We start from the raw sequence: 23,372 nt of genomic DNA, 5'->3' as shown, positions 1-23,372 counted from the left end.
AGAGTAAATTCCAGCTCAGCCTAGACTAGAGTGAAACCCTACCTCAAAAAAAAAAAAATTGTTTTGTATTTATTTATTTGAGAGAGAGAATGGGTGCATCAGGGCCTCCAGCCACTGCAAATGAACTGCAGATACAAGGCCCCCTTGTGCATCTGGCTTATGTGGGTACTGGGGAATCGAGCCTCGAACTGGGGTCCTTAGGCTTCATAGGCAAGCGCTTAACAGCTAAGCCGTCTCTACAGGCCCTCATTTATTTTTATTCTTTAAAAATTTATTTGGGGGCTGGAGTTTGTTTGCAGTGGCTGGAGATCCTGGTGCGCCCATTCTTCCTCTCTCTAATAATAACTTTAAAAAAAAGAAATGAAAGCAAGAAGCATGTGACACTATCTTTGAATACCTCTCTTGCTGTCACGCCTCTGCCCAGACGGCCCCGTTTTCCTTTTGCAAAGCACATCATCAGAGACAGGAAGAACACTGGGATGGGCAGGAGTAGTAGTCTCCTTTTCCACAGTTCAGTTGATAGAAGACTTGAACTCTTTCTTCAGGACCTTCAGGAGTGATCGTGTGAGAAGCCCTGAATCGTTGGTGTTTGCTTCAATTTAAGGTGGCACTGGAAGCCAGGGGTGGTGGCACTCACCTTTAATCCCAGCACTCAGAAAGCAGAGGTAGGAGGCCACCCTGATATTACATAGTGAATTCCAGATCAGCCTGAACTAGAGTGAAACCCTACCTAGGGGGGTAGGGGGAAGAAACAATAAAGACACTGGAGAAAGGAACCAAGATACTAAATACACCTTAGTATTTGTGAAAAACCAAGCTATGCAAACTCCAGGCCCCTCCGAGAACCCCATAACATGCCTCTTCTTTCCTGTCAACTGGTGGCCTCAATTTCCCTAAACCAGTGCTGTTCCTCAACCCTTGCTGTTTCCAATTAAAACTTTTGCCTGCTGGGTGTGGTGGTGCAGGCCTTTAATCCCAGCACTTGGGAGGCAGAGGTAGAAGGATCACTGTGAGTTCAAGGCTACCCTGGGACTGCATAGTGAATTCCAGGTCAGCCTGAGCTAGAGTGAAACCCTACCTCAAAAAAACAACAAAAAGAAAAACTTTTGCCTAAGGGTAGAGGATGGGGAACAATGTCACCATCAGATTGGACTACAGGCAGCCAAAGTACAACAACCAGGGCTTTTTTTTTTTTGTGGTGTGTATGTAGTATGTGTGGTGTATGCATGTGTGTGTGCAAATGCATGTCTTGTGTGCACATCAGATGTCCTCCTCTATTGCTGTTCCACCGTATTTCCTGGAGAAAGTCTTTCACTGAATCTGGAGCTTTTTACCTTTTTCCAGTTAAACTGGCTGACCAGTGAGTCTGAAATCCTCACGTCTCTGTCCACCTTAGTACCAGGGTTATAGCCATGTGCAGTCATGCCCGGTTTTTTCCATGGTAGTTAAACAAAGGTCCTCATGTTTGCACAGGAAGTTCTTTTATTCACTGAGCCATCCATCTCCCAGGGTTCTTTTTTTTTTTCCCCCTCTCTGTCCCCTGTTTGAGCATTTAAGGAACACATGTGAAACAATGGCTAAGTGTAGGGAGCTAACACAGACGCCATTACAAGATGGCGCTGGCTTCCTGCCAGTCTTGAGGTAAACAATTCCTTATTTAGGCAGCGCCTTGGCGCCAACCTCGCTTGAGGTGGCGCATGCGCTTAATGCACCTTGTCCCGAGCCTATCCCGTGGCTCCTGTGGGCGGGTGAGCCTATGGCAGCCAATCAGCAGGCGCCCCGTAGTATTCTGCCCTATAAAAGCAGCTACACTCCTGCGCCCCTCGCCCCTCGCCATCAACTTTCCTGTTAACCAAGAGGCTCTCCAATAAAGTGTGATCGAGAAGGATCTTCGTCTGGTGGTCGTTCTTCTCCTACAGGACAGGGGGCTCGCCCCAGCTAAGTACTTAGAATAATGAAGCTTCCCAAAGTTAGGTTTTCTGAGAATCCCTCCCCACTGAGCCCCACTTAATTTCACTGTTAATTTACACAGGTGTCAAGATTACTGATTACAGGTGTTGGGCAGAAATTAACCAATCAACCTCTGACCCTCAGTAGTGTACCCCACTAAGATTCCCTTGAGGAAAGAATGTCTGACCCTAGCTGATGAAACTATATCAGAATTATTTATTTATTTATTTTTGGACCCAGCCCCTCCTGCTGTGCTCATCTCAGCCCCCTCCCTGCCTTGACCACTTTCAAGTCATGACTTCCAAAGACTGATGACGATTAGCAGTGCTGGGGGGCTGACACATGGCCTCAAGCAGCCTGATCTCATGGGTAGGTGGCTCAGGCTGGAACTTGAGTACCCAGGGATCCTTGAGGATGTCCAGGATGGTAGCACGCTTGGTAGCTTGTTGTAGCATCTGATGGATCAGGTTCTAGGGTGGGGGAGAGAGAGGTCTTGGCTGAGCTTGCTCCTCATTGTGACACACGGGCAATGAGCAGCTGGGCCTTAGAAAGCCCATCACACTACGGTGAAAGGGGTAAGGCTCTGGTTTTGTGTTAAAGCCAAGCATTCCCTGCCATAGAAAGAAGAGCTCCTTGAAAAGAATCCCTTGCATAATCCCTCTGGCCTATATGAATGAATGCTCCCATCTGCTTGTCAAACAGAATGAAAGCTTGAAGCTCAGTCCTTGACCCTCTCAAGTCACTATTATGGACAAGGTCTAGAGGTGGCTCTGGCATGAAAAAGAGCCTTCCCCCAGGGTTGGGAACCCTAGATTGGTATTTACTTCCCTACCCCATGAGTCATCCCTAAGGCCTCAGCCCTCCTGGGGGAGGCAGCACCTTGCAATCCTGGGAGATGGTGACGTTTGCTGGGAATGTGACCACCTTCTGAGTCTCTTTCAGCAGCTTCTTCAGATTGGTATCATCAAAGGGCAGATGAGCAACCATTAAAGTGTAGAGGATGACACCCATGCTCCAAGTGTCAGACAAGAAAGGGTTGTAGGGCAAGCCTAGCAAGATCTCTGGGCAGGCATAAGCAAAACTGCCACAGTAGGTCTGGCTGAGTTGGGAAAGGCAGTTCATTTGGCGGTAAGAAGGGCTACTCCGTACGGTCTGGTTAGAAGGCACCATCTTGGCGAAGCCAAAGTCCGATATCTTCACATTCTCCCGCTTGTCCAGCAGCAGGTTCTCCAACTTTAAGTCCCTACCAGCAGCAGAAAGGCTGGGGGTCAGGCTGGGGAGAGGGCTTAATATTAGAATGGGAGCTGAAGGGCCAGAGGTCAGAGGCTACAGATGAAGAAGATAGGCAAAGTGGGAATGAGGAAACAAAGCCATTGGGTTGGGAGCAGAGACTAATGGTGAGAGGATGGTAGCTGAGGACCACCAGTGCATAAAGGGCTCTCACACAGTAAGAGACAAGTGTCCTTGACCAGACAATTAAAATATAATATATAAAGCCAGGCGTGGTGGTGCATGCCTTTAATCTCAGCACTTGGGAGGCAAAAGTAGGAGGATCACCATGAGTTGAAGGCTGCCCTGAGACTACATAGTGAATTCCAGGTCAACCTGGGCTAGAGCAAGACCCTACCCTGAAAAAACAAAAAATGAAATATAGTAGATGAGTGGGCACAGATGTCAAGGGAAGAAAATGGGCAATACATATAACCCCCTTGAGTCTGGTAACTGCACTCACCGGTGCACAATGCTCTTGCTGTGTAAATAGGCGATGCCCAGAGCCATCTGGGAGAACCACTTGCCAGCAAGGGGCTCAGAGCAGGCTCCATAGCGCTGGATCCATTCAAGGACGTCACCACCCTGAGCCAGCTCCAAAATGATGTATACTCGGGATGTGGTCTCAATGGCCTGATAGAAGTTGATGAGGTACTTGTGCCGCAAGATTTTCATTACCTGAATGCAGAAGAGGGAACCGTCACACCTGGCAAACCACCTTGGCTTGTGCTTCTAGCCCTCTCCTACCCTCCCACTGCTACTCAGAACTTTGCATCAGACTCAACCCTTAACTGCAGAGTGCTGCTATCTGGGTAAATACTGTTACACATTTTCACTTGGGGCTGGGCATGGAGGTGACTGGGTACATGAGAAAGGTTGAATATACAATAAGGGATTTTCGTACATGTTGACACATTTAGTTCTGGTTTAGGAGTTTATGGCTCCACCCCTTGGTAGCCATACCCCTTTGAGAAATCACAAATAGTTCATTATGTTCCAGTTCCCACTTTAACTCCCTTTCTGACCTGTATCTCCCGGGGTAGGAATTTGTTAAGATAGTCATCAGAAGCCTTCTTCTTTGAGATGATCTTGATAGCCACCATGACCTTCTGTTTTGTGTAGTAAGCCTCATATACAGTCCCATAGGAGCCATGACCAATGACCTTGCCCACTTCATAACCATACTCCTCCATGACAGAGCGATAAGCTGGGGTGGCTGGTGCAGTCTCCAAGGTGTCTCCCTTCCCTGTGGGGTTGGGCATGTTTCATGGAGAGCTTTGCTACTTAGAAGTCTCTGTCTACTTAAGAACCACTGAAGGCAAGGGTAACAAAGTGAATCTAGTTGTTTCCAAATGTTTACTAAGTCACACAAAGCCTGGGGATGTTGGGCTTAGCCTTCCACTAAAAAAATTCAGAAGGGTAAAGAAAGCAGCATTCTTTTTGTCCTTAGCAGCTATTGTTACTTCCACATCTTGGTTACAGAACCTCCAGAGTACTGAGTTCCATATACCCTTTATTCATCATTGGCCACAAAACTTGAGAATGAAGTGCAATCTGGTGGGACTCTCCCATGGGTCTGGTACCTTTTATGTTTTCCATGATTGATCCTGAGTTTAATTTTCTTCCCATTCTTCCATTAAACCTTCATTGTCGTCTATACTTTTTTCTTCGTTTGCTGCAGTACTCAGGATATTGAACTGAGGGCCTTTGCATGCTAAGCAAGCACTCTACCACTGAAACCACACCCCCAGTCCTTACATCTATCCCTTAATCACATCCCACAGGTTCTGTTACAGGCCTTACATAAGACCTTCACCTCTTCTCTGTGGAGCTTATATACTCCCAAGGCTTCAGTGATCTCATTCCTAATCTCATCTCCACCCCAGTTACTTCTGGAGTACCAGATAGTATCCATTTGCTCACAGAACGTCACAGAGACATGTCTTACCTATGCACCTAGTTTGCCATATCCAAAATCTAATTCTCTTCTCTCACACTTTCCCTTTCTTATACCAGTTGTCCTTAATTTAGAAACTCAAATGTCATCCCAGCACCATCTGCCTTAGTTCCTACATCCAATGTGGCATCGAATTCTGCCTTCTCCTCTTGATAATGTTTGTACACCTGTGTCCACTGCTGCGCCTTTAGCTTCAGCCTCCACTCAGCTGACTTGCCCTTGTAAGCCTGCTGCTCTCCACCAGTTGGTTCATCCTCAAGTTGAAAGCACAAGTCTGATTTTTTTTTTCAATCTGATTTCATTCTAATTTGAAACAATTCACTTGCTCCCTTTTCTCAAGATTAAGTTTTTTAATTTGGCCCAAGAAAACCTTGCCTACATCTCCAATTTTATCTGTTTTATTTTTATTTGAGAGAGAGAGAGAGAGAGAGAGAGAGAGAGAGAGCGTGAGAGCAAACGCACCAGAGAATGGGTGCACCAGAGCCTCCAGCCGCTACAAATGAACTCCAGACACATGTGCCACTTTGTTCATCTGGCTTATATGGGTTCTGGAGACTACTGGGTCCTTTGGCTTTGCAGGCAAGTGCTTTAACTGCTAGGCCATCCCTCCAGTCCTTTTATCTTTTTTAAAAAGGAAAATTCATATCTTTAAGATTTTTATTACATACTTTAATTAAAATAAAAATCCCAAAATTACCAGAAAAAAAATTAAGCTTTTATTTATTAGAGAGAGAATGGGTACACCAGGGCCTAGCCACTGCAAATAACTTCAGATGCACGTGCCACCATGTGCATTTGGCTTACATGGCTTCTGAGAAGTCGAACCTGGATTCCTAGGCTTCATAGTCTTAACTACCAAGCCATCTCTCCAGCCCCCAATTTTATCTTTTTGTTCTCATTTGAGACAAAGTTGTCCTTGAATTTAAAATCCTGCCTCTGCTTCCCAAGTGATAGAATTACAGCCACATGCTCTGTTATGGTGGTGGTGTTTTCTCAGAAAGGGTATTTCACAATGTATCCAGGCTGGTCTTGAATTCTATATCCTCCTACTTCAACCTCTCCTGTACTACTTTTTTCTTTTCCCCCTCCAGTACTGGAGACAAAAATCTAAGTGTATGGAAAATTCCTCTGCAATGAAAGTGGTAAATAACTATTGCAGCTGGGCCAATTCATGACAGACTCATCAGACTGGACATATTAACATTCTCCCATAAAAAGGACATTATGAGGAAAGTTGTCAAAACCCCACCTGAGATTTCAGGTGCCACCTGTGTGCAAGGAAGGATCAAGTTGTGTGGCCTCAGGGGGCGATAGAGTATATAAAGGGTAAAAGAGAATCACCATGAGTTCGAGACCAGCCTGAGACTACACAGCAAATCCCAGGTCAGCCTGGGCTAGAGCAAGAAGCTACCTTGAAAAACAAAAAGACCAAAAGACAGTGAAGTCTTCATCTGTGTTAGAATGAGACTTCTTGGTGGCACTGCTGCTTTGGGGTCTCCATGCTCTGTAAGTAAGCCCTCACCCTGAGGATGAGGGAAGAACATCTGAGCATGTGATCCCAACACAAGGAATTCCTTGAAGCAGCCATGGGGAGGTCGTCATCCAGGCTGGAATGAGACTTCTCCATGGGAAAGCTGCTTTGGTGACTCCATGTTCCTCTAAGTAGACCCCCACCCTGCTCTGTAAATAACCCCATTAAACTCATTGGTTCACCAAAACCAGTTTTTATTATTTTGCTTTTTGAGTTAGGGTCTCTCTCTAGGCCAGGCTGACCTGGAATTCACTATGTAGTCTCAGGATGACCTCAAACTCACGGCAATACTCCCACCTCTGCCTCCCCACATGCTGGGATTAAAGGCATGTGGCACCATGCCCAGCCTAAGACCTTATATTTCAAGCTATTTTCAGATTTATTCTGTATACTCATGGTCAAATTTTATTGTGGGAGCTGGAGAGATGGCTTAGCAGATAAAGGTGCTTTCTTGCAAAGCCTAATGGCCTGGGTTCAATTCCCCAAAACCCACTTAAGCCAGATGCACAAAGTGGTGCCTTTGTCTGGAGTTCGTTGGCAGTGACAGGAGGTCCTGGCATGTCCATTCTCTCTCCCTCTCAAATAAGTAAAAAAAAAAATTAAAGGCACTTATTTACAAAGCCTGTGAGCCCAGGTTCAATTTCTCACTACCCATATGAAGCCAGATGCATTTGCAGTGGCAAGTGACCATACACATAACTTAAAAAAAAATTAAAGCAGCGTAGGTTGCTTACACTTGTAATCCTAGCACTCTGAAGCTGGGACAGGAGGATCACTGCAGGTTTGAGACTGGCCAGGCTAGAGTGTAGAACTTTGTCTCAAAAACAATCAAACAGGGCTGGAGAGATGGCTTAGCGGTTAAGCGCTTGCCTGTGAAGCCTAAGAACCCCGGTTCGAGGCTCGGTTCCCCAGGTCCCACGTTAGCCAGATGCACAAGGGGGTGCAAGCGTCTGGAGTTCGTTTGCAGAGGCTGGAAGCCCTGGCGCGCCCATTCTCTCTCTCTCCTTCTATCTGTCTTTCTCTCTGTGTCTGTCGCTCTCAAATAAATAAATTAAAAAAAAAAAACAATCAAACAAACAAAAAAGCCAGGTGTGGTGGCACACAGCAATCTGGGAGGCAGAGGTACCAGTTTCACTGTGAGTTTGAAGCCACCCAGAGCCTACATAATGAATTCCAGGTCAGGCTGGGCTACAGTGAGACCCTACCTTATAAAACTAAACAACAACAAACAAAAGACAACCCTGCAGTGTTACACACCTATAAATCCATCACACAGGAGGCTGATGTAGGAGGATCCACATGAGTTTGAGGCCAGACCAGGGTATATATAGTGAGTTCCAGGTCACGCTCGACTACAGTGAGAACCTCCGCCCCCGCCCCCCCCCCCAAATGACAGAGCTAAAACGAACAAGATTTCATTTCCAATTAACAATAACCTTGCTAAGATGCCCAATTGGCGGAGCAAAACAGCAAACCCCTTGTCCGTGTATGCCGAGCACAAAGGCTTCTGAGGCCAGGCAAGCTTCCAGTATAGTCAGTCTATAATACTTATGTATTTTGACGTGGAGCTATTCGTGACAGGTGAGAGGCCTGAAGTGGCACTCAGTTCATTGGACCCTTGCAAAGAAAAGCCGTGTTAAGCCTCACCCAAGACCGGGTTGAGGCTCTTTTTCAAGGGTCGCCAGAGCAGTGGGTGGCGAGTGCCACAGGTTCAGCCCGCAGGACGTCCTGGGTTCCACCTTGCACTCAGGCCCGGAGCGCGCGCAGCGGTCCCCTCCCGAGCCTCGGCCGACGCACAGATGCGGTGGGCACCGCTGGCCCGGGCTTTCGCGCCCACAGAACGGACATCTGCATCCGCGTAGCCAGACCTTGGCTTGCAGCTCCGTGTGAAGGTGCGGACCAAGAAGCTCCCAGATCACAGCCCAGCAAACCCTGAGTTCCAGGCGCGACGCCGTGGCCGGATCCGAGGGCGGAAGTGGTAAGACTGACGTGTCCTGGGCTGCCGTCGGGCTCGCCGGAAGAACCCCTCCCCCGCTGCCTCCTGCGGTCACTGACCAGCGGAGCTTCGTGGCACCCCTAGGACTAAGCTGGACCCCTGGCTGGACAAAGCTCCTCGCGGGACCCTTGCCCGAGCCGACGGCGCTATTCAGCCCAGGGCGACCGCCGTTGCGGCGATCAGGCACCGCAGCGGACAACCCCGCGGAGGTCCTTCGTCAGGGCCCCTCCACCCCTGCGGCTCCCGAGCAGCTCGGGGGGAGACCCCAGCAGGAGCCCGAGGGCAGCTCCGGGGCCCCCGAGGGCGCTGGCGCCGCCGTGGCAGGCCCTTGCTGCGCGGTGAGGACCCTTGGAGCTGTGGCGGGACGGACCCGCGCTGCGAGGCCGCGGGCGTTGCCATAGAAACGGGCTGGCGCTCGCATCCGAGGCCGCGGGGTGGGGAGGCCCGAGTGAAGGGTGAACTTCCAGGTCGAGAAGACTAGCGAGCCGAGGCACAGCCCCATCTTTGGGGTAGAAATAATTTGGTGTGGGACCGGGAGGTGAAAGGGAGGAGGTGGTACCAGTAGACGTCCGAGAGACCTGGCCCGGGCCTTCATGATTTGATCCCTAGTTTCTGTAACCGCAGAATTCCCCAAACAGGTTCTACTGCCTTAAGGATGACAGTCCTAGGGCACCCTCGAAGTTGGAGCTGCCACTGTTTGCCATTCCTGATACTGTTGCTGGGCACAGGCCATGGGCCAGGGGTGGAAGGTGTGACACACTACAAAGCCGGCGACCCTGTCATGCTTTATGTCAACAAAGTGGGACCCTACCATAATCCTCAGGAAACTTACCACTACTATCAGCTTCCAGTCTGCTGCCCTGAGAAGATCCGACACAAAAGTCTTAGCTTGGGCGAAGTACTGGATGGGGACCGAATGGCTGAGTCTTTGTACGAGATCCGCTTTCGGGAGAATGTGGAGAAGAGAATTCTATGCCACATGCAGCTCAGTTCTGCTCAGGTCAGCCTCTCCGCATTGGTTATCCCTTAGCCTTCCTTCCCAGGGACCAAAAGTGCCTTGCGTTTATGGGTCGAGCTATCTTTATGGAAATTATCTCATGATTCTAACTACAACCCCATGTACTTGCATACTTTTTCAATCTTACATGGACACTGAATTGCAGAGCTGATAGTATTAGAGGCCAGGACTCCTCACTCCATACGTCTCTATCAGCAATAAGATCAAGCTGCGCTCCTTTATAGTCCACTTCCTTGTATAGTCCTTTTGGCATTTTTTCAGAGTTTATTTCCCTGTTGTGGTTCTTTTGTTTGTCATTGGGCATAGCAAAGAAATATTCAACCAACACAAGATTTAAAACAACCAGTGCAAACTTCAAACTCTGTAGCTTCAAGTCCAGCCCGTTTCTATGACTCTAGTCAGTGGCAAATATCCAAGTTCGATAATCCTAACCAGCAACAGGTCTTTGGAGTTCTAATTCTGCCCCTCCAGCTAGGCTACTCACAGTCCTGGATTGGTTTATTTTTAAGGTAGGGTCTCACTCTAGCCCAGACTGGCCTGGAACTCACTCTGTAGTCCCAGGCTGGCCTCGAACTCACAACAGTCTTATCTCTGTTTGCCTCTCAAGTGCTGGGATAAAGACATGCACCACCATGCCTAGCTCCAGTCTTTATTATTATTATTATTATTTTTATTTATTTATTTGCAAGCAGAGAGGGAAGAAAAGAATGGGCACACCAGGGCCTCCAGCCACTACAAACAAACTCCAGATGCATGCACCACTTTGTGTATATGGCTTTACATGGATACTGGGGACTAGAATTCCAGTTGTTAGGTTTTGCAGGCAAGTGCCTTAGCCACTGAGCCATCTTTCCAGCCCTCCAGTCTTTTTTTTTTTTTTTTTTTAACATCTTCCCCTAAATTCTTTCTAGAACTTAATCCTGTCTGTCAAAGTCATATTTACTGTTTTGGGGGAAAAACCCCATTATAGCAGAACCTAAGCCAGTGATTCTCAACAGGAGACAGCTTTGTTTCCTAAGGAACTTTGGTAATATCTAGTGACATTTTGTTTGATTTTTTTTTTTTTTGATACAGAGTCTCTTTTATTTTTATTCTTATTTATTTATTTATTTTGGTTTTTTGAGGTATGGTGTCACTCTAGCCCAGGCTGACCTGGAATTCACTATGTAGTCTCAGGGTGGTCTTGAACTTACAGCAATCCTCCTGCCTCTGTATTCCCAGTACCAGACTAAAGGCATGCTGCACCATGTTCTTTCCCCCCAACCCCAAGGTAGGGTCTTGCTTTCTAGCCCCGGTGACCTGGAATTCACTATGTAGTTTGTAGTCTCAGGGTGGTCTCAAACTCACTGTGATCCACCTCCCTCTGCCTCCTGAGGGCTGGGATTAAAGGCATGCTCTACCATGGCCAGCATCATTTTTTTAAATATTTATCTATTTATTTGTGAGCAGAGAGTGTGTGTTTATATGAGTGTGCCAGGGCCTCTGCCACTGCAAATAAATTCCAGATGCATACTCTACTTTGTTCATCTGGCTTTATTCTCCCCAGTGCTCAGGGTTTCATTACTGACCTCAAACTCGTCAAGTACTAGGATGACAGGCATGTATTATCAATATATCAGTCCACCCAGCTTTGAAGACATTTTTGGTCTCTCTCTCTCTTTTTTTTAAATTTTATTTTATTTTTAATTTTATTTATTTATTTATTTGAGAGCGACAGACACAGAGAGAAAGACAGAGGGAGAGAGAGAGAATGGGCGCGCCAGGGCTTCCAGCCTCTGCAAATGAACTCCAGATGTGTGCACCCCCTTGTGCATCTGGCTAATGTGAGACCTGGGGAACCGAGCCTCGAACCAGGGTCCTTAGGCTTCACAGGCAAGCGCTTAACCACTAAGCCATCTCTCCAGCCCACTGTCTCTCTTTTTTTTCCCCCAAGGTAGGGTCTCATTCTAGCTCAGGCTGACCTGGAATTCACTATGTAGTTTCAGGGTGGCCTCAAACTCACGGCAATCCTCCTATCTCTGCCTCCCAAGTACTAGGATTAAAGGCATGCCCCACCACACCCAGCTTTCTCTCTCTTTTTAAAAAATATTTTATTTTTATTTATTTATTTGTCAGAGAAGGAGGGAGAGAGAGAGAGAATGGGTGTGCCAGGGCCTCCAGCCACAGTAGACAAACTCCAGACATGTGCACCTCTTTGTGCATCTGGCTAACGTGGGTCCTGGGGAATCAAACCTGGTTCCTTTGGCTTTGCAGGCAAACGCCTTAACTGCTAAGCCATCCCTCCAGCCCCAGGTTGTGGATTGAGATAAGGTGTTGCTCTAGCCCAGACTGACCTGGAATTCACTATGTAGTCTCAGGGTAGCCTCAAACTCACAGCGATCTTACCTCAGCCTCCTGAGTGCTGGGATTATAGGTGTGTGCCACCATGCCAGGCTGGAGACATTTTTGAATGTCAGAACTGGGGGGTTACTACTTGCATAGAGTGGGTAGAGGTCAGGGATGCTACATCTTAAAATGCACAGTCAGCATCTTCCCTACAACATAGAATTTACCCAGCCCAAAATGTAAGTACTACTGAGGTAGTACTTGTTAGCTTTGCTCTAACCCCATGTGTAGGAGGAGGTTTTGTGTGACTGACTCCTAACTTGCTCTTTATAGGTAGAGCAGCTGCGCCAGGCCATTGAGGAATTGTATTACTTTGAATTTGTAGTAGATGACTTGCCAATCCGTGGTTTTGTGGGCTACATGGAAGAGAGTGGCTTCCTGCCACACAGCCACAAGATAGGACTCTGGACCCATTTGGACTTCCACCTAGAATTCCATGGAGATCGAATTATATTTGCCAACGTTTCAGTGCGAGACGTGAAGCCCCACAGCTTGGATGGGCTACGATCTGACGAATTATTAGGCCTTACACACACTTACAGTGTGCGCTGGTCTGAGACTTCAGTGGAGCAGCGGAGTGACAGGCGCCGTAGTGATGATGGTGGTTTCTTTCCCCGAACACTGGAAATCCATTGGCTGTCCATCATCAACTCCATGGTGCTTGTGTTTTTACTAGTGGGGTTTGTGGCCGTTATTTTAATGCGTGTGCTTCGGAATGACCTAGCACGGTACAACCTAGATGAAGAGACTACCTCAGGAGGCTCTGGTGATGACTTTGACCAGGGTGATAATGGCTGGAAAATTATCCATACCGATGTCTTCCGCTTCCCTCCATACCGTGGTCTGCTTTGTGCTGTGCTTGGCGTGGGTGCCCAGTTCCTGGCCCTTGGCACTGGTGAGGTGATAAGAATTGGGGATTTCTCTCATTGGGTAGATAAGTTACAAGAAATGTCTATGATCTTCTCTTCTTATCCAAAGTGAGGACAGAGCTAAAAGATAGGGTGGTTCTAGTGACAATTGTGGGTTTTCCTGACAAGAGAACTGGGGGAAATTATTTGGCTTGAAGCTCTGGGTCTGGGATAAGGGAGATGTTTCCTCTGAAATTGTGAGAAGAGAGGTAGGTGAGACCTAACGTGGGGTTTTCTACCACCCTGTAGGCATTATTGTCATGGCATTGCTGGGCATGTTCAATGTGCACCGTCATGGAGCCATTAACTCGGCAGCCATCTTGTTGTATGCCCTGACCTGCTGCATCTCTGGCTACGTGTCCAGTCACTTCTACAAGCAGATCGGAGGCCAGCGTTGGGTGTGGAACATCATTCTCACCACCAGTCTCTTCTCTGGTGAGGACTTCTTTCCTGGTGGATCTGCCTAGGCTTAAGAATTCAGCTGGCAAAAAAGAAGAAGAAGAATTAAGCCAGGGCTAGAGAGATATTTTAATGCTTAAGGCTTTTGCCTGCAAAACCTTAAAGACCTGAGTTCTATTCCCCAGGACCCACATAACGCCAGATGCACAAGTTGGCCCATGCATCTGGAGTTCATTTGCAGTGGTTGGAGGCCCTAGCATGCCAATTTGTTCTCTCTATCTGCCTCTCACTCTCTCAAAATAATAATTAATTAAAAAAAAAAAAAAAGAATTAGGCCGGGGCTGGTGGTGCATGCCATTAATCCCAGCACTTGGGAAGCAGAGGTAGATGGATCACTGTGAGGCTACCCTGAGACTAAATAGTCAATTCCAGGTCAGCCTGAGCTAGAGTGAGACCCTACCTTAAAAAAAAACAAAAAAGCAAAAAGGCCAGGAGTAGTGGTGCACACCTCTAATCCCAACACTCAGGGACTACATACCCTGAGACTATATAGTAAATTTCTGGTTAAGGCACTTGCTGGCAAAGCCAAAGGATCCAGGTTTGATTCCCCAGTACCCATGTAAGCCAGCTGTACAAAGGGTTGTGTGTGTCTGGAGTTCATTTGTAGTGGCGAGAGAGCTTGCTGCACCCATTCCCTCTCTCTGCTTGCAAATAAATTAATTAATTAAAAATTTTAAAACAAACAGAATTACGAACCCATCCTGGGACCTGAACAGTCATAGGGCAGCTATCTCAGAAGGAATATAGGGGAAGTTTTTGTTGTTTTTTTGAGGTAGGATCTCGCTCTAGCTCAGACTGACCTGGAATTCACTTTGTAGTTCGAGGCTGGCCTTGAACTCATGGCAATCCTCCTACCTCTGCCTTCCAAGTGCTGGGATTAAAGGCATATGCCACCATGCGTAGTTTTGGGGATTTTTTTTTCTTTTTTCCTTTGAGGGGATTAAAAATGTGCACCACCACTGCCTGGCTTGGGGAAAATCTTTAAAGAATGGTTGTTGGTATGTTTGTTTTTTGACGACAAGCCTTACACTGTGTAGCCCAGACTGGCCACAAACTCAGGATCAAAGGCTGGAGAACCTCAGCCTCCAAAGTGCTGAAATTACAAGTGTGCCCATCCAGGCAACAATGTATTTCTTTTTAAATATTTAAAAATTAAGTAGCCCGGCATGGTGGTGCACGCCTTTAATCCTAGCACTTGGGAGGCAGAGATAAGAGAATTGCCATGAGTTCAAGTCCACCTTGAGACTACACAGTAAATTCCAGGTCAGTCTGGGCTCTAGCAAGACCCTGCCTCAAAAAACCAAAATAATAACAATAATTTAAAAAATAATTAAAAATTTTTAAAAAGTCAGTTCTGTACGAGTTGCCATATGGTTTTATTTCCAACACTTAGGAGGGAGGGGTAAGAGGATCATTGTGAGTTTGAGGCCAGCCTGCAGCTACATAGTGAATTCCAGGTCAGCCTTCATTAGAGTGAAACCCTACCTTAAAAACAAAAGGTCTGGAGAGATGGCTTAGCAGTTAAGATGGTTGCCTGCAAAGCCAAAGGACCTTGGTTCGATTCCCCAGGACCCACATGAGCCAGATGTACAAGGTGGCACATGCATTTGGAATTTGTTTGCAATGGCTGGAAGCCCTGGCATGCCCATTCTCTCTCCCTCTCTCTCTGCCTCTTTCCCTCTCTCAAATAAATAAATAAAAATAAAAATATTTTTTTTAAAAAAAGGCAAGGGCTAGAGAGATGTCTTAGTGGTTAAGGCCCAGCTTCGATTCCCCAGTATCCACATAAAGCTAGATGCATAAAGTTGTGCATGCATGCATCTGGAGTTCGTTTGTAGTAGCTGGAAGCTCTGTCATGCCTATTCTGTCTGTCTCTCTTCTCTATATCTCTCTTTGCTTGCAAATCCAAAAAAATAAATTTAAAGTTGTTAGGAAAGTCAGGTGTGGTGGTGCACACCTTTAATCCCAGCACTTGGGAGGCAGAGGTAGGATACCATGAGTTCCAAGCCACCCTGATACTGCATAGTGAATTCCAAGTCAGCCAGGACTAGAGTGAAACCCTACCTTGAAAAACAATAACAACAATAACAAAAAAAGTTGTTAAGTCCTTAAAATGGCCCAAGCACTGTGGTAAGCACCTGATATGTCTTTTTTTTTTTTTTTTTTTGGGCCTTTATTTTTTTTTCCCTCAATTTTCTTAAACATTTTCCATGATTATAAAAAATATCCTATGGTGATAACCCTCCCTCCCCCCCTTTTCCCCTTTGAAATTCCATTCTCCAAAACATCCACTCCCCATCTCAATAAGTCTCTTCTCTATTTGGATGCCATGATCCTTCCCTCCTCTTAAGATGGTCTTGTGTAGGTAGTGTCAGGCACTATGAGGTCATGTATATTGAGGCCAATTTTTTGTCTGGAGGGAGCACGTTGTAAGGAGTCCAAACCTTCCTTTGGCTTTTACATTCTTTCTGCCACCTCTTCCGCATTAGGCCCTGAGCCTTGGAAGGTGTGATCCAGGTGTTACTCGGTACTCTAGTTACTTCTTTCCAGCACCATGATACCTTCTGAATTGTCCCAAGGTCACTGTCATCTGAAAAGAGAAGATTCTCTATCCAAAGTGACAGTAGCATTAATATAAGGGTATAAATATTAAGAGAAGTGCTTACTGGGCAGTTTGATAAGCATAGAATATACACTTATCCAGACATCAGCAGATGTTAGAACCCTAGGGCTCATGACTCCCTTATTTAAGTTTTCAGTATCAGGGATGTATTCCCTCCCTTAAAGCGGGCCTCCAGTCCAATTGGAGGGCAGTTGGTTTCCAACATGACAGACATGCCACTATTGCACCCATTGGCTCATTTGGCCTGGCTGGCCAATTATAAGGTTTGCAGTGTCCACTGTTGAGTATCTTCCCTGGTGGTTTATCTTTCTACCATTGAACTGCATGCAGAATGGCTTCTTCCAGCTTTCTGTCAGCTGGTCTACATGGAGGAGGTTATCAGCTCAGTTCCAGCAGGATTTCTCAGTGGCCTTGCAGCCCAAGTATGTGGAGCCTTCAGCAATAGGGTCTTACCATCTATTCCTGGTGGGAAACCAAGGGCCTCGGCAATGGCCTATGTTTTGGGGCATCAGGGAACTCCCTGGCCAACAACTCACTGGAAGGTATCCCAAGCACCTGATATGTCTTCATCCCATTTTTTTTATTTTTTGGTGTTTTGAGGTAGGGTCTCACTGTAGCCCAGGCTGACCTAGAATTCACTAAGGAGTCTCAGGGTGGCCTCAAACTCAACGGCGATCCTCCTACCTCTGCCTCCCGAGTGCTGGGATTAATGGTATGTGCCACCATGCCTGGCTTGTCTTCATCTCATTTAATCTCCACAATAACTGTGAAGTAGGTAATATCCTCACAGCAAGAAACTGAACTGCAGTGTAGTTAAGCAACTTGGCCCCAAATTTTACTTCTAAAATGTAGTGAGCCAGGTATATACATATACATAAATAGAATATATAAACACACGTATATAAGAGAAGAAGAGAGTGTGCGGGTATGCCAGAGCCTCTTGCCTGCAAACAAACTTCAGATGTATGAGCTATTGTGTACATCTGGCTTTTTATGAGTAGTAGGATATTTGTTTATTAGAGAGAGAGAAGATGGGGGATGGAGAATGCACGCCAGGATCTCCAGGTACTCCAAAGGAACTCCAGCCTCATGCGTCGCCTTGTGCATCTGGCTTATGTGTGTCCTGGGGAATCAAACCTGAGTCCTTTGGTTTTGCAGGCAAGTGTCTTAACCACTAAGCCATCTCTCCAGCCCCTGTGATTTTTTTTTTTAAGAATTAAAAAAATATTGTTTTTATTTTTTTATTTGAGAGAGACAGACAGAGAAAGAGAGAAAGAGAATGGGCGCACCAGGGCCTCCAGCCACTGCAAATGAACTCCAGATGCGTGTGCTTCACAGGCAAGCACTTAACTGCCAAGCTATCTCTTCAGCCCCCTGATCTTTTTGTAGTAATAATATATTTATTTGAGACAGTGAAGGTCTGGTGGCTCATACCATTAATCCCAGCACTCGGGAGACAGAGGTAGAAGGATCACTGTGAGTTCGAGACCACTCTGAGAATACATAGTGAATTCCAGATCAGCTGGGGCTACAGCAAGACCCTACTTCAAAAACCAAAAAAAAAAAAAAAAAGAGAGAGGAAGAGGCAAATAGGATAAGTGCACCAGGGCCTCCATCCACTGTAAATGAACTCCAGATGCATGTGCCAGCTTGTACATCTGGCTTACATGGGTACTAGGGAATCAAACCTGGGTCCTTAGGCTTAGCAGACCTGTGCCTTAATCAATAAGCTATCTCTTCAGCCTCAAAGATTGCCCCCCCTTCTTGCTGTTGTGGGGATTTTTTAAATTCTTTTTGTGCTTATTATGTATCTCCCATATGTCAGGTGATGGGTTTATTAACGTACCATTGTTCACAGACTAGAAAGCAGTACTTATGTATTTATTTGAGAGCTAGAAAGAAGTAGAGAGAGAGAGAGAGAATGGGTACGCCAGGGCCTCTACCACTGCAAATGAACTCCAGATGCATGGGGGGTTAAACCTAGGTCCTTAGGCTTTGTAGGCAAGCACCTTAATCGCTAAGCCATCTCTCCAACCTAAGTTCTGTGATTAGTGTGTGCCACCAAACCCTGCTTCAACCATTCTATTCAAACAGCACTCTTGGATATCTCCCCCCCCCCACATATATATTTAATCGATAAACCTTAAAAATAAATAAACCCTATATGTGTGTGTGTGTGTGTGTGTGTATATATATATATATATATATATATATATATATATATATATATATATGGTTTATTTATTTTTAAGGTTTATAGGTTTATAGGTTTTATTAGAGTATAGATAGAACTTACGAAAAGGAAAGAGGGCTGGGCGTGGTGGCACACGCCTGTAATCCCAGCACTCGGGAGGCAGAGGTAGGAGAATCGCCAAAAGTTCGAGGCTAACCCTGAGACTACATAGTGAATTCCAGGTCAGCCTGAATCAGAGTGAGACCCTACCTTGAAAAACCAAAAAAGGAGAAAAAGAAAAGGAAAGAGGGCTGGAGAGATGGCTTAGCAGTTAAGCGCTTAAGCACCTGTGAAGCCTAAGGACCCCGGTTTGAGACTCCATTCCTCAGGACCCACATTAGCCAGTGCACAAGGGGGCACATGTGTCTGGAGTTTGTTTGCAGCAGCTAGGGGCCCTGGTGTGCCTATTCTCTCTTTCTATCTGCCTCTTTCTCTCTCTCTGTCACTGTCAAATAAATAAGATAAACAAAAAAAATTATTAAAAAAAAAAAAGGAAAGAATACAGAGTTCATGCCCAACTGGCATAAGCAGGCTTCCAAGAAATGGGGAAGCCCAGAACTGAAGAGAAGGGAAGAGAATGAAGAGAGTCCCTGCCCATGAGAAGGGAAGAACAGGGTAAAGCCCAGAGTGTAGAGAACTCCTGCCCATGAAGGCAATAGTGGGATAAAACCCTGAACACAGAGAACTTTTGTCCAGGAGAAGGCAAGAGCGAGATAAAACCTCTATTTATAAATATTTTGTTTGAGAGACAAGAGTATGCATGTGCCAGGCCCTCCTGCCACTGCAAACAAACTCTAGATACATGCACCACTTTGTTCATTTGGCTTTATATAGGCACTTGGCAATGGAACCTGGGCTGTCAGGCTTTGCAAGCAAGTGCCTTTAACTACTGATCCATCTCTGCAGCCTTGGATTTATTTATTTATTTATTTTGGTTTTTCTTTTTCTTTTTGGTTTTCTGAGGTAGGGTCTCACTCTAGCTCAGGCTGACCTGGAATTCTCTCTGTAGTCTCATGGTAGCCTCGAACTCATGGTGATCCTCCTACCTCTGCCTCCTGAGTGCTGGGATTAAAGGCGTGCACCACCATGCCTGGCTCTATTTTGGTTTTTCGAGGTAGGTCCTTAGGCTTCACAGGCAAGTGCCTTAACCAATAAGCCATCTCTTCAGCAGCCCCCCCCTTTTTTTTGTTTGGCAGAGGGTCAGAGTGTCAGGAGGTCAGTGGGGTCTTGCTGTAGCCCAGGATGACCTGGAATTCACTATATAGTCTCAGGGTGGCCTTGAAGTCATGGTGATCCTCTTACCTTTCCCTCCAAAGTGCTGGGATTAAAGGTATGTGCCACCATGCCCAGCTTTACTTTTTAATATTTTATTTACTTGAGAGAGGAAGAAGCAGAGAGAGGGATAGAGAAAGAGTTGATGCACCAGGGCCTCCTGCTGCTGCAGATGAACTCCACATGCCTGTACCACCTTGTACATCTGGCTTTACATGGGTACTGGGGAGTTGAACCCAGATCATTAGGCTTTGCAGGCAAGTGCCTTAACTGCCAAGGCATCTCTCCAGCCCTGTACTTTTTTTTTCAAGGTAAGGTTTCACTCTAGCCCAGGCTGACCTGGAATTCACTTTGTAGTCAGATGCATGTACCACCTTATGTATCTGGCTTATGTATGTACTAGGGAATTGAAACTGAGTCCTTTGGCCTTGCCAGCAAGCCCCTTACCTGCTAAGCCATCTCTTCAGCCCCTCCTTTTATTTTTGAGGTAGTCAAATTCTAGTCTTTTCAACCAGATTGCCCTTCCAAAGGCAATAATTGCAATTTGAACCCTTCTTGTTCCTAATTTTATGTGTTTGAATTATATCCCATTACATTTACATTTTAAACATATCTTTGTTTCTTTTTTTTTGTTTTGTTTTGTTTTTCGAGGTAGGGTCTCACTTTAGCACAGACTGACCTGGAATTCCCTGTGTGGTCTCAGGGTGGCCTCAAACTCACAGTGATCCCCCTACCTCTGCCTCCTGAGTGCTGGGATTAAAAGTGTGTACCACTACATCTAGCTTTCATTTCTTTTTTAATGAGAGAGAGAGAGAATTGCCACCTCAGGGCCTTAGCCACTGCAAACAAACTCCAGATGCATTGGTCGCCTTTTGCGCATGTGCCACCTTTGCACATGTAACACCTGTGCGCAAGCGTTACCTTGTGCATCTGGCTTATAAAGGTTCTGGGGAGTGGAACCTGGGTACTTAGGCTTCACAGGCGAGTGCCTTAGCCGATAAGCCATCTCTTCAGTCCCCCCTTCTTTTGGTGAGGGTCGCGGGGAGAGGGTCAGTAGGGTCTTGCTCTAACCCAGGGTAACTTGAAATTCACCATGTAGTCTCAGGGTGGTCTGGAACTAAAGATGTGTGTTACCCACACCCAGTTTAAGCATATCTTTCTAAGAATAGGGCTTTAGCCGGTCATGGTGCCACATGTTTATAATCCCAGCATTCAGGAGGCAGAGGTAGGAGGATCACCATGAGTTCGAGGCCACCCTGAGACTACATCGTGAAATCCAGGTCAGCCTGAGCTAGAGTGAGACCTTACCTCAAAAAGCCAAAAAAAAAAAAAAAAAAAAAAAAGAATAGGGCTTTAATCAATATAAATTTCATGGTAGGAATTACCATAGTCATGGCAAGACACTTTCCTGGAAGCAGGGGGATTTGTGCCACTCTCAAATCATGAAGTAGCCATCTTGATGTTTGGTTACATTGGGCGAGAGAAGAGGGTATTGGTCAGATAGAGAACAAAGAATAATGGGGCTCTGAAAGGGTAGAGGTGGCTCTGGACATCCAGAGTGTAAGTAGTCCTGTACGTGAAAGGCTACTTCACCCTTCTCCACCTGAGGTCCATTCTCAGTGGGTGGCCCAGGGGCATTGCTCCTAGTGCTTGTTCCTCCTTCCTGCAGTGCCTTTCTTCCTGACATGGAGTGTGGTGAACTCAGTGCATTGGGCCAATGGTTCGACACAGGCTTTGCCAGCTACCACAATCCTGCTGCTTCTGACGGTTTGGCTGCTGGTAGGCTTTCCTCTTACTGTTATTGGAGGCATCTTTGGGAAGAACAACGCTAGCCCTTTTGACGCACCTTGTCGCACCAAGAATATCGCCCGGGAGATCCCACCCCAGCCCTGGTACAAGTCTACTCTCATCCACATGACTGTTGGAGGCTTTCTGCCTTTCAGGTATCCCCCTTTTGTCCCACAGCCATGACTCTTGGGGTCTTTGGTCGTTTTGGTTAGTTTTGTTTAAGACTAGAATGTGTTTATAAAAATATTTATTTAAGCTGGGTGTGGTGGCGCATGCCTTTAATCCCAGCACTCAGGAGGCCAAGGTAGGAGGATTGCCGTGAATTTGAGACTACATAGTGAATTCCAGGTCAGTCTGAACTAGAGTGAAACCCTACCTTGAAAAACAAAACAAACAAAAAAACCAAATTATTTATTTGAGAGAAGCAGATAGAAAATACCGGGGAGTATCAGGACACCTAGCCACTGCAAACGAACTCCAGATGCATGTGTCACCCTTTGCATCTGGTTTACGTGGGTCCTGCAGAATCAAACATGGGTCCTTTGGCTTTGCAGGCAAGCACCTTAACTGCTAAGCCACCTCTCCAGTCTGAGTGATTTTTTTTTTCAGATAGTCTCACTATGTAGCTCAGGGTGGCCTAGAACTTGCAAGTCTCCTGCTTCAGTCTTTGAGTATTAGGATTATAGGAGTATATCATTACACCACACTACTGTCAGCCTGGCCTCACACTCACTGCGTTGCTGAGGTGATGACCTTGAATTTATACTTTTCTGCCTTGCACTACTAAAACAGGTTCTTTTTTTTTTTTTTTGAGGCAGGGTCTCATTCCAGTCTGGAACTTAAAACAATCCTACCTTGGCCTCCTGAGACTACACCACAATGCCCTATGTAATGTCAGGTTCTTTGAATTCACTGTGTAGTCTCAGGCTGGTCTCAAACTCAGTGCGATCCTCCTCCCTCTGCCTCCTAAATGGTGGGATTAAAGGCATGTGCCACCATATCCATCATAATCTTTTATTTTGAGATAGTCTCACTAAGTTGCCTCAGCCTCTCAAGTAACTGAGATTCCAATTCCATGTCATCAGGCTTGGCTAGGATCTCTGCTTTCAATCTTTCAGTTTGGAATATGAGAGCAGCTAATGGCAGGCAAAAGAATCTGCATGAAGTCAGGAAATGTGGGGCAGAGAGTGGAGTGGACTTGGTTTCCTACAGCAGGAAGGGGTGGGGGTGGGATTTGGGCTCCGCTGTAGTGCACAGGCTTTAATGCGTGTGTTGTCTCTTCTTTTCACAGTGCCATCTCTGTGGAACTCTACTACATCTTTGCCACAGTCTGGGGTCGAGAGCAATACACTTTGTATGGCATCCTCTTCTTTGTCTTTGCCATCCTACTAAGTGTGGGGGCTTGCATCTCCATTGCACTCACCTACTTCCAACTGTCTGGGGAGGATTACCGCTGGTGGTGGCGATCTGTGCTAAGTGTTGGCTCCACAGGCCTCTTCATCTTCCTCTACTCGGTTTTCTACTATGCCCGGCGCTCCAACATGTCAGGAGCAGTACAGTCAGTAGAGTTCTTTGGCTACTCCTTACTCACCGGTTATGTCTTCTTCCTCATGCTGGGCACCATCTCCTTTTTTTCTTCCTTAAAGTTCATCCGTTATATCTATGTTAACCTTAAGATGGACTGAGTTCTGAGTCACAGAACTATTGCTCTTCTCCTCATACCCCATTGATCTTTCCTGATGGCTGCTCTTCCGACTGGAGTGTGTGATTGCTCTCCCCTTTGCCCTTGGGGTCTGAAAAAGGACCTGGAAATTATAAATCTCTATTATATAAGGAGTATATATTTGAACTTTTTAAGTTGCCTTGTTTTGGCCCTGAGTTTTCTTTTTACAATTATTACAATAAAATTTATTAAGGAAAAGGATCCTGTAGTTGGAGGTTTTGGTTTGGTTATAGAAACTCGAGGCCTATTGTGTTACGGCA

General features: G+C 46.2%; 2 protein-coding genes across 4 annotated transcripts; one reads left to right on the top strand and one right to left on the bottom strand.

Moving 5' to 3' along the window:
• Window positions 1–1,904: 1,904 nt before the first annotated feature.
• On the bottom strand, window positions 1,905–5,662 carry Tssk4 (testis specific serine kinase 4). Of its 2 annotated transcripts, none has more exons than XM_004661827.3 (4): window positions 4,245–5,662; window positions 3,683–3,897; window positions 2,830–3,193; window positions 1,905–2,420 (listed from the first exon to the last, which is right to left on the bottom strand). In XM_004661827.3, the coding sequence occupies exons 1-4, from the start codon at window positions 4,479–4,481 to the stop codon at window positions 2,238–2,240; spliced, it is 999 nt and encodes a 332-aa protein (XP_004661884.1). In that variant the 5' UTR covers window positions 4,482–5,662; the 3' UTR covers window positions 1,905–2,237. The 2 variants fall into 2 exon arrangements, with proteins under 2 accessions (XP_004661884.1, XP_004661883.1); XM_004661826.2 differs by having other exon boundaries at window positions 2,830–3,223; window positions 4,245–5,661.
• A 3,298-nt stretch (window positions 5,663–8,960) lies between these two features.
• Window positions 8,961–23,313, top strand: Tm9sf1 (transmembrane 9 superfamily member 1). Of its 2 annotated transcripts, XM_004661825.3 has the most exons (6): window positions 8,961–9,041; window positions 9,342–9,703; window positions 12,380–13,001; window positions 13,264–13,449; window positions 21,271–21,544; window positions 22,681–23,313. In XM_004661825.3, exons 2-6 carry the CDS (start codon window positions 9,359–9,361, stop codon window positions 23,072–23,074), a joined length of 1,821 nt encoding a protein of 606 aa, XP_004661882.1. In that variant the 5' UTR covers window positions 8,961–9,041; window positions 9,342–9,358; the 3' UTR covers window positions 23,075–23,313. The 2 variants fall into 2 exon arrangements, with proteins under 2 accessions (XP_004661882.1, XP_045010385.1); XM_045154450.1 differs by lacking the exons at window positions 8,961–9,041; window positions 13,264–13,449 and having other exon boundaries at window positions 9,057–9,703.
• The last annotated feature ends 59 nt before the right edge of the window (window positions 23,314–23,372 follow it).

The sequence above is a fragment of the Jaculus jaculus genome, chromosome 7 (genome assembly GCF_020740685.1).
Source record: "Jaculus jaculus isolate mJacJac1 chromosome 7, mJacJac1.mat.Y.cur, whole genome shotgun sequence".
Classification (NCBI taxonomy): Eukaryota; Metazoa; Chordata; class Mammalia; order Rodentia; family Dipodidae; genus Jaculus; species Jaculus jaculus.
Note: the sequence above shows the minus strand (reverse complement) of the source record. Positions and strands in the feature narration are given on the sequence as shown.

Bases quoted from the DNA above. Each gene is read 5' to 3' on its own strand.
- Tssk4 (XM_004661826.2), bottom strand. From the start codon at position 4,481: ATGCCCAACCCCACAGGGAAGGGAGACACCTTGGAGACTGCACCAGCC. The intron at 3,898-4,244 runs GTCAGAAAGGGA...TTCTGCATTCAG, and splicing joins TCCTACCCCGGGAGATACAG to GTAATGAAAATCTTGCGGCA. The intron at 3,224-3,682 runs GTGAGTGCAGTT...CCCTCTCCCCAG, and splicing joins AGCAAGAGCATTGTGCACCG to CCTGACCCCCAGCCTTTCTG.
- Tm9sf1 (XM_004661825.3), top strand. From the start codon at position 9,359: ATGACAGTCCTAGGGCACCCTCGAAGTTGGAGCTGCCACTGTTTGCCA. The intron at 13,002-13,263 runs GTGAGGTGATAA...ACCACCCTGTAG, and splicing joins GTTCCTGGCCCTTGGCACTG to GCATTATTGTCATGGCATTG. The intron at 13,450-21,270 runs GTGAGGACTTCT...TCCTTCCTGCAG, and splicing joins CACCACCAGTCTCTTCTCTG to TGCCTTTCTTCCTGACATGG.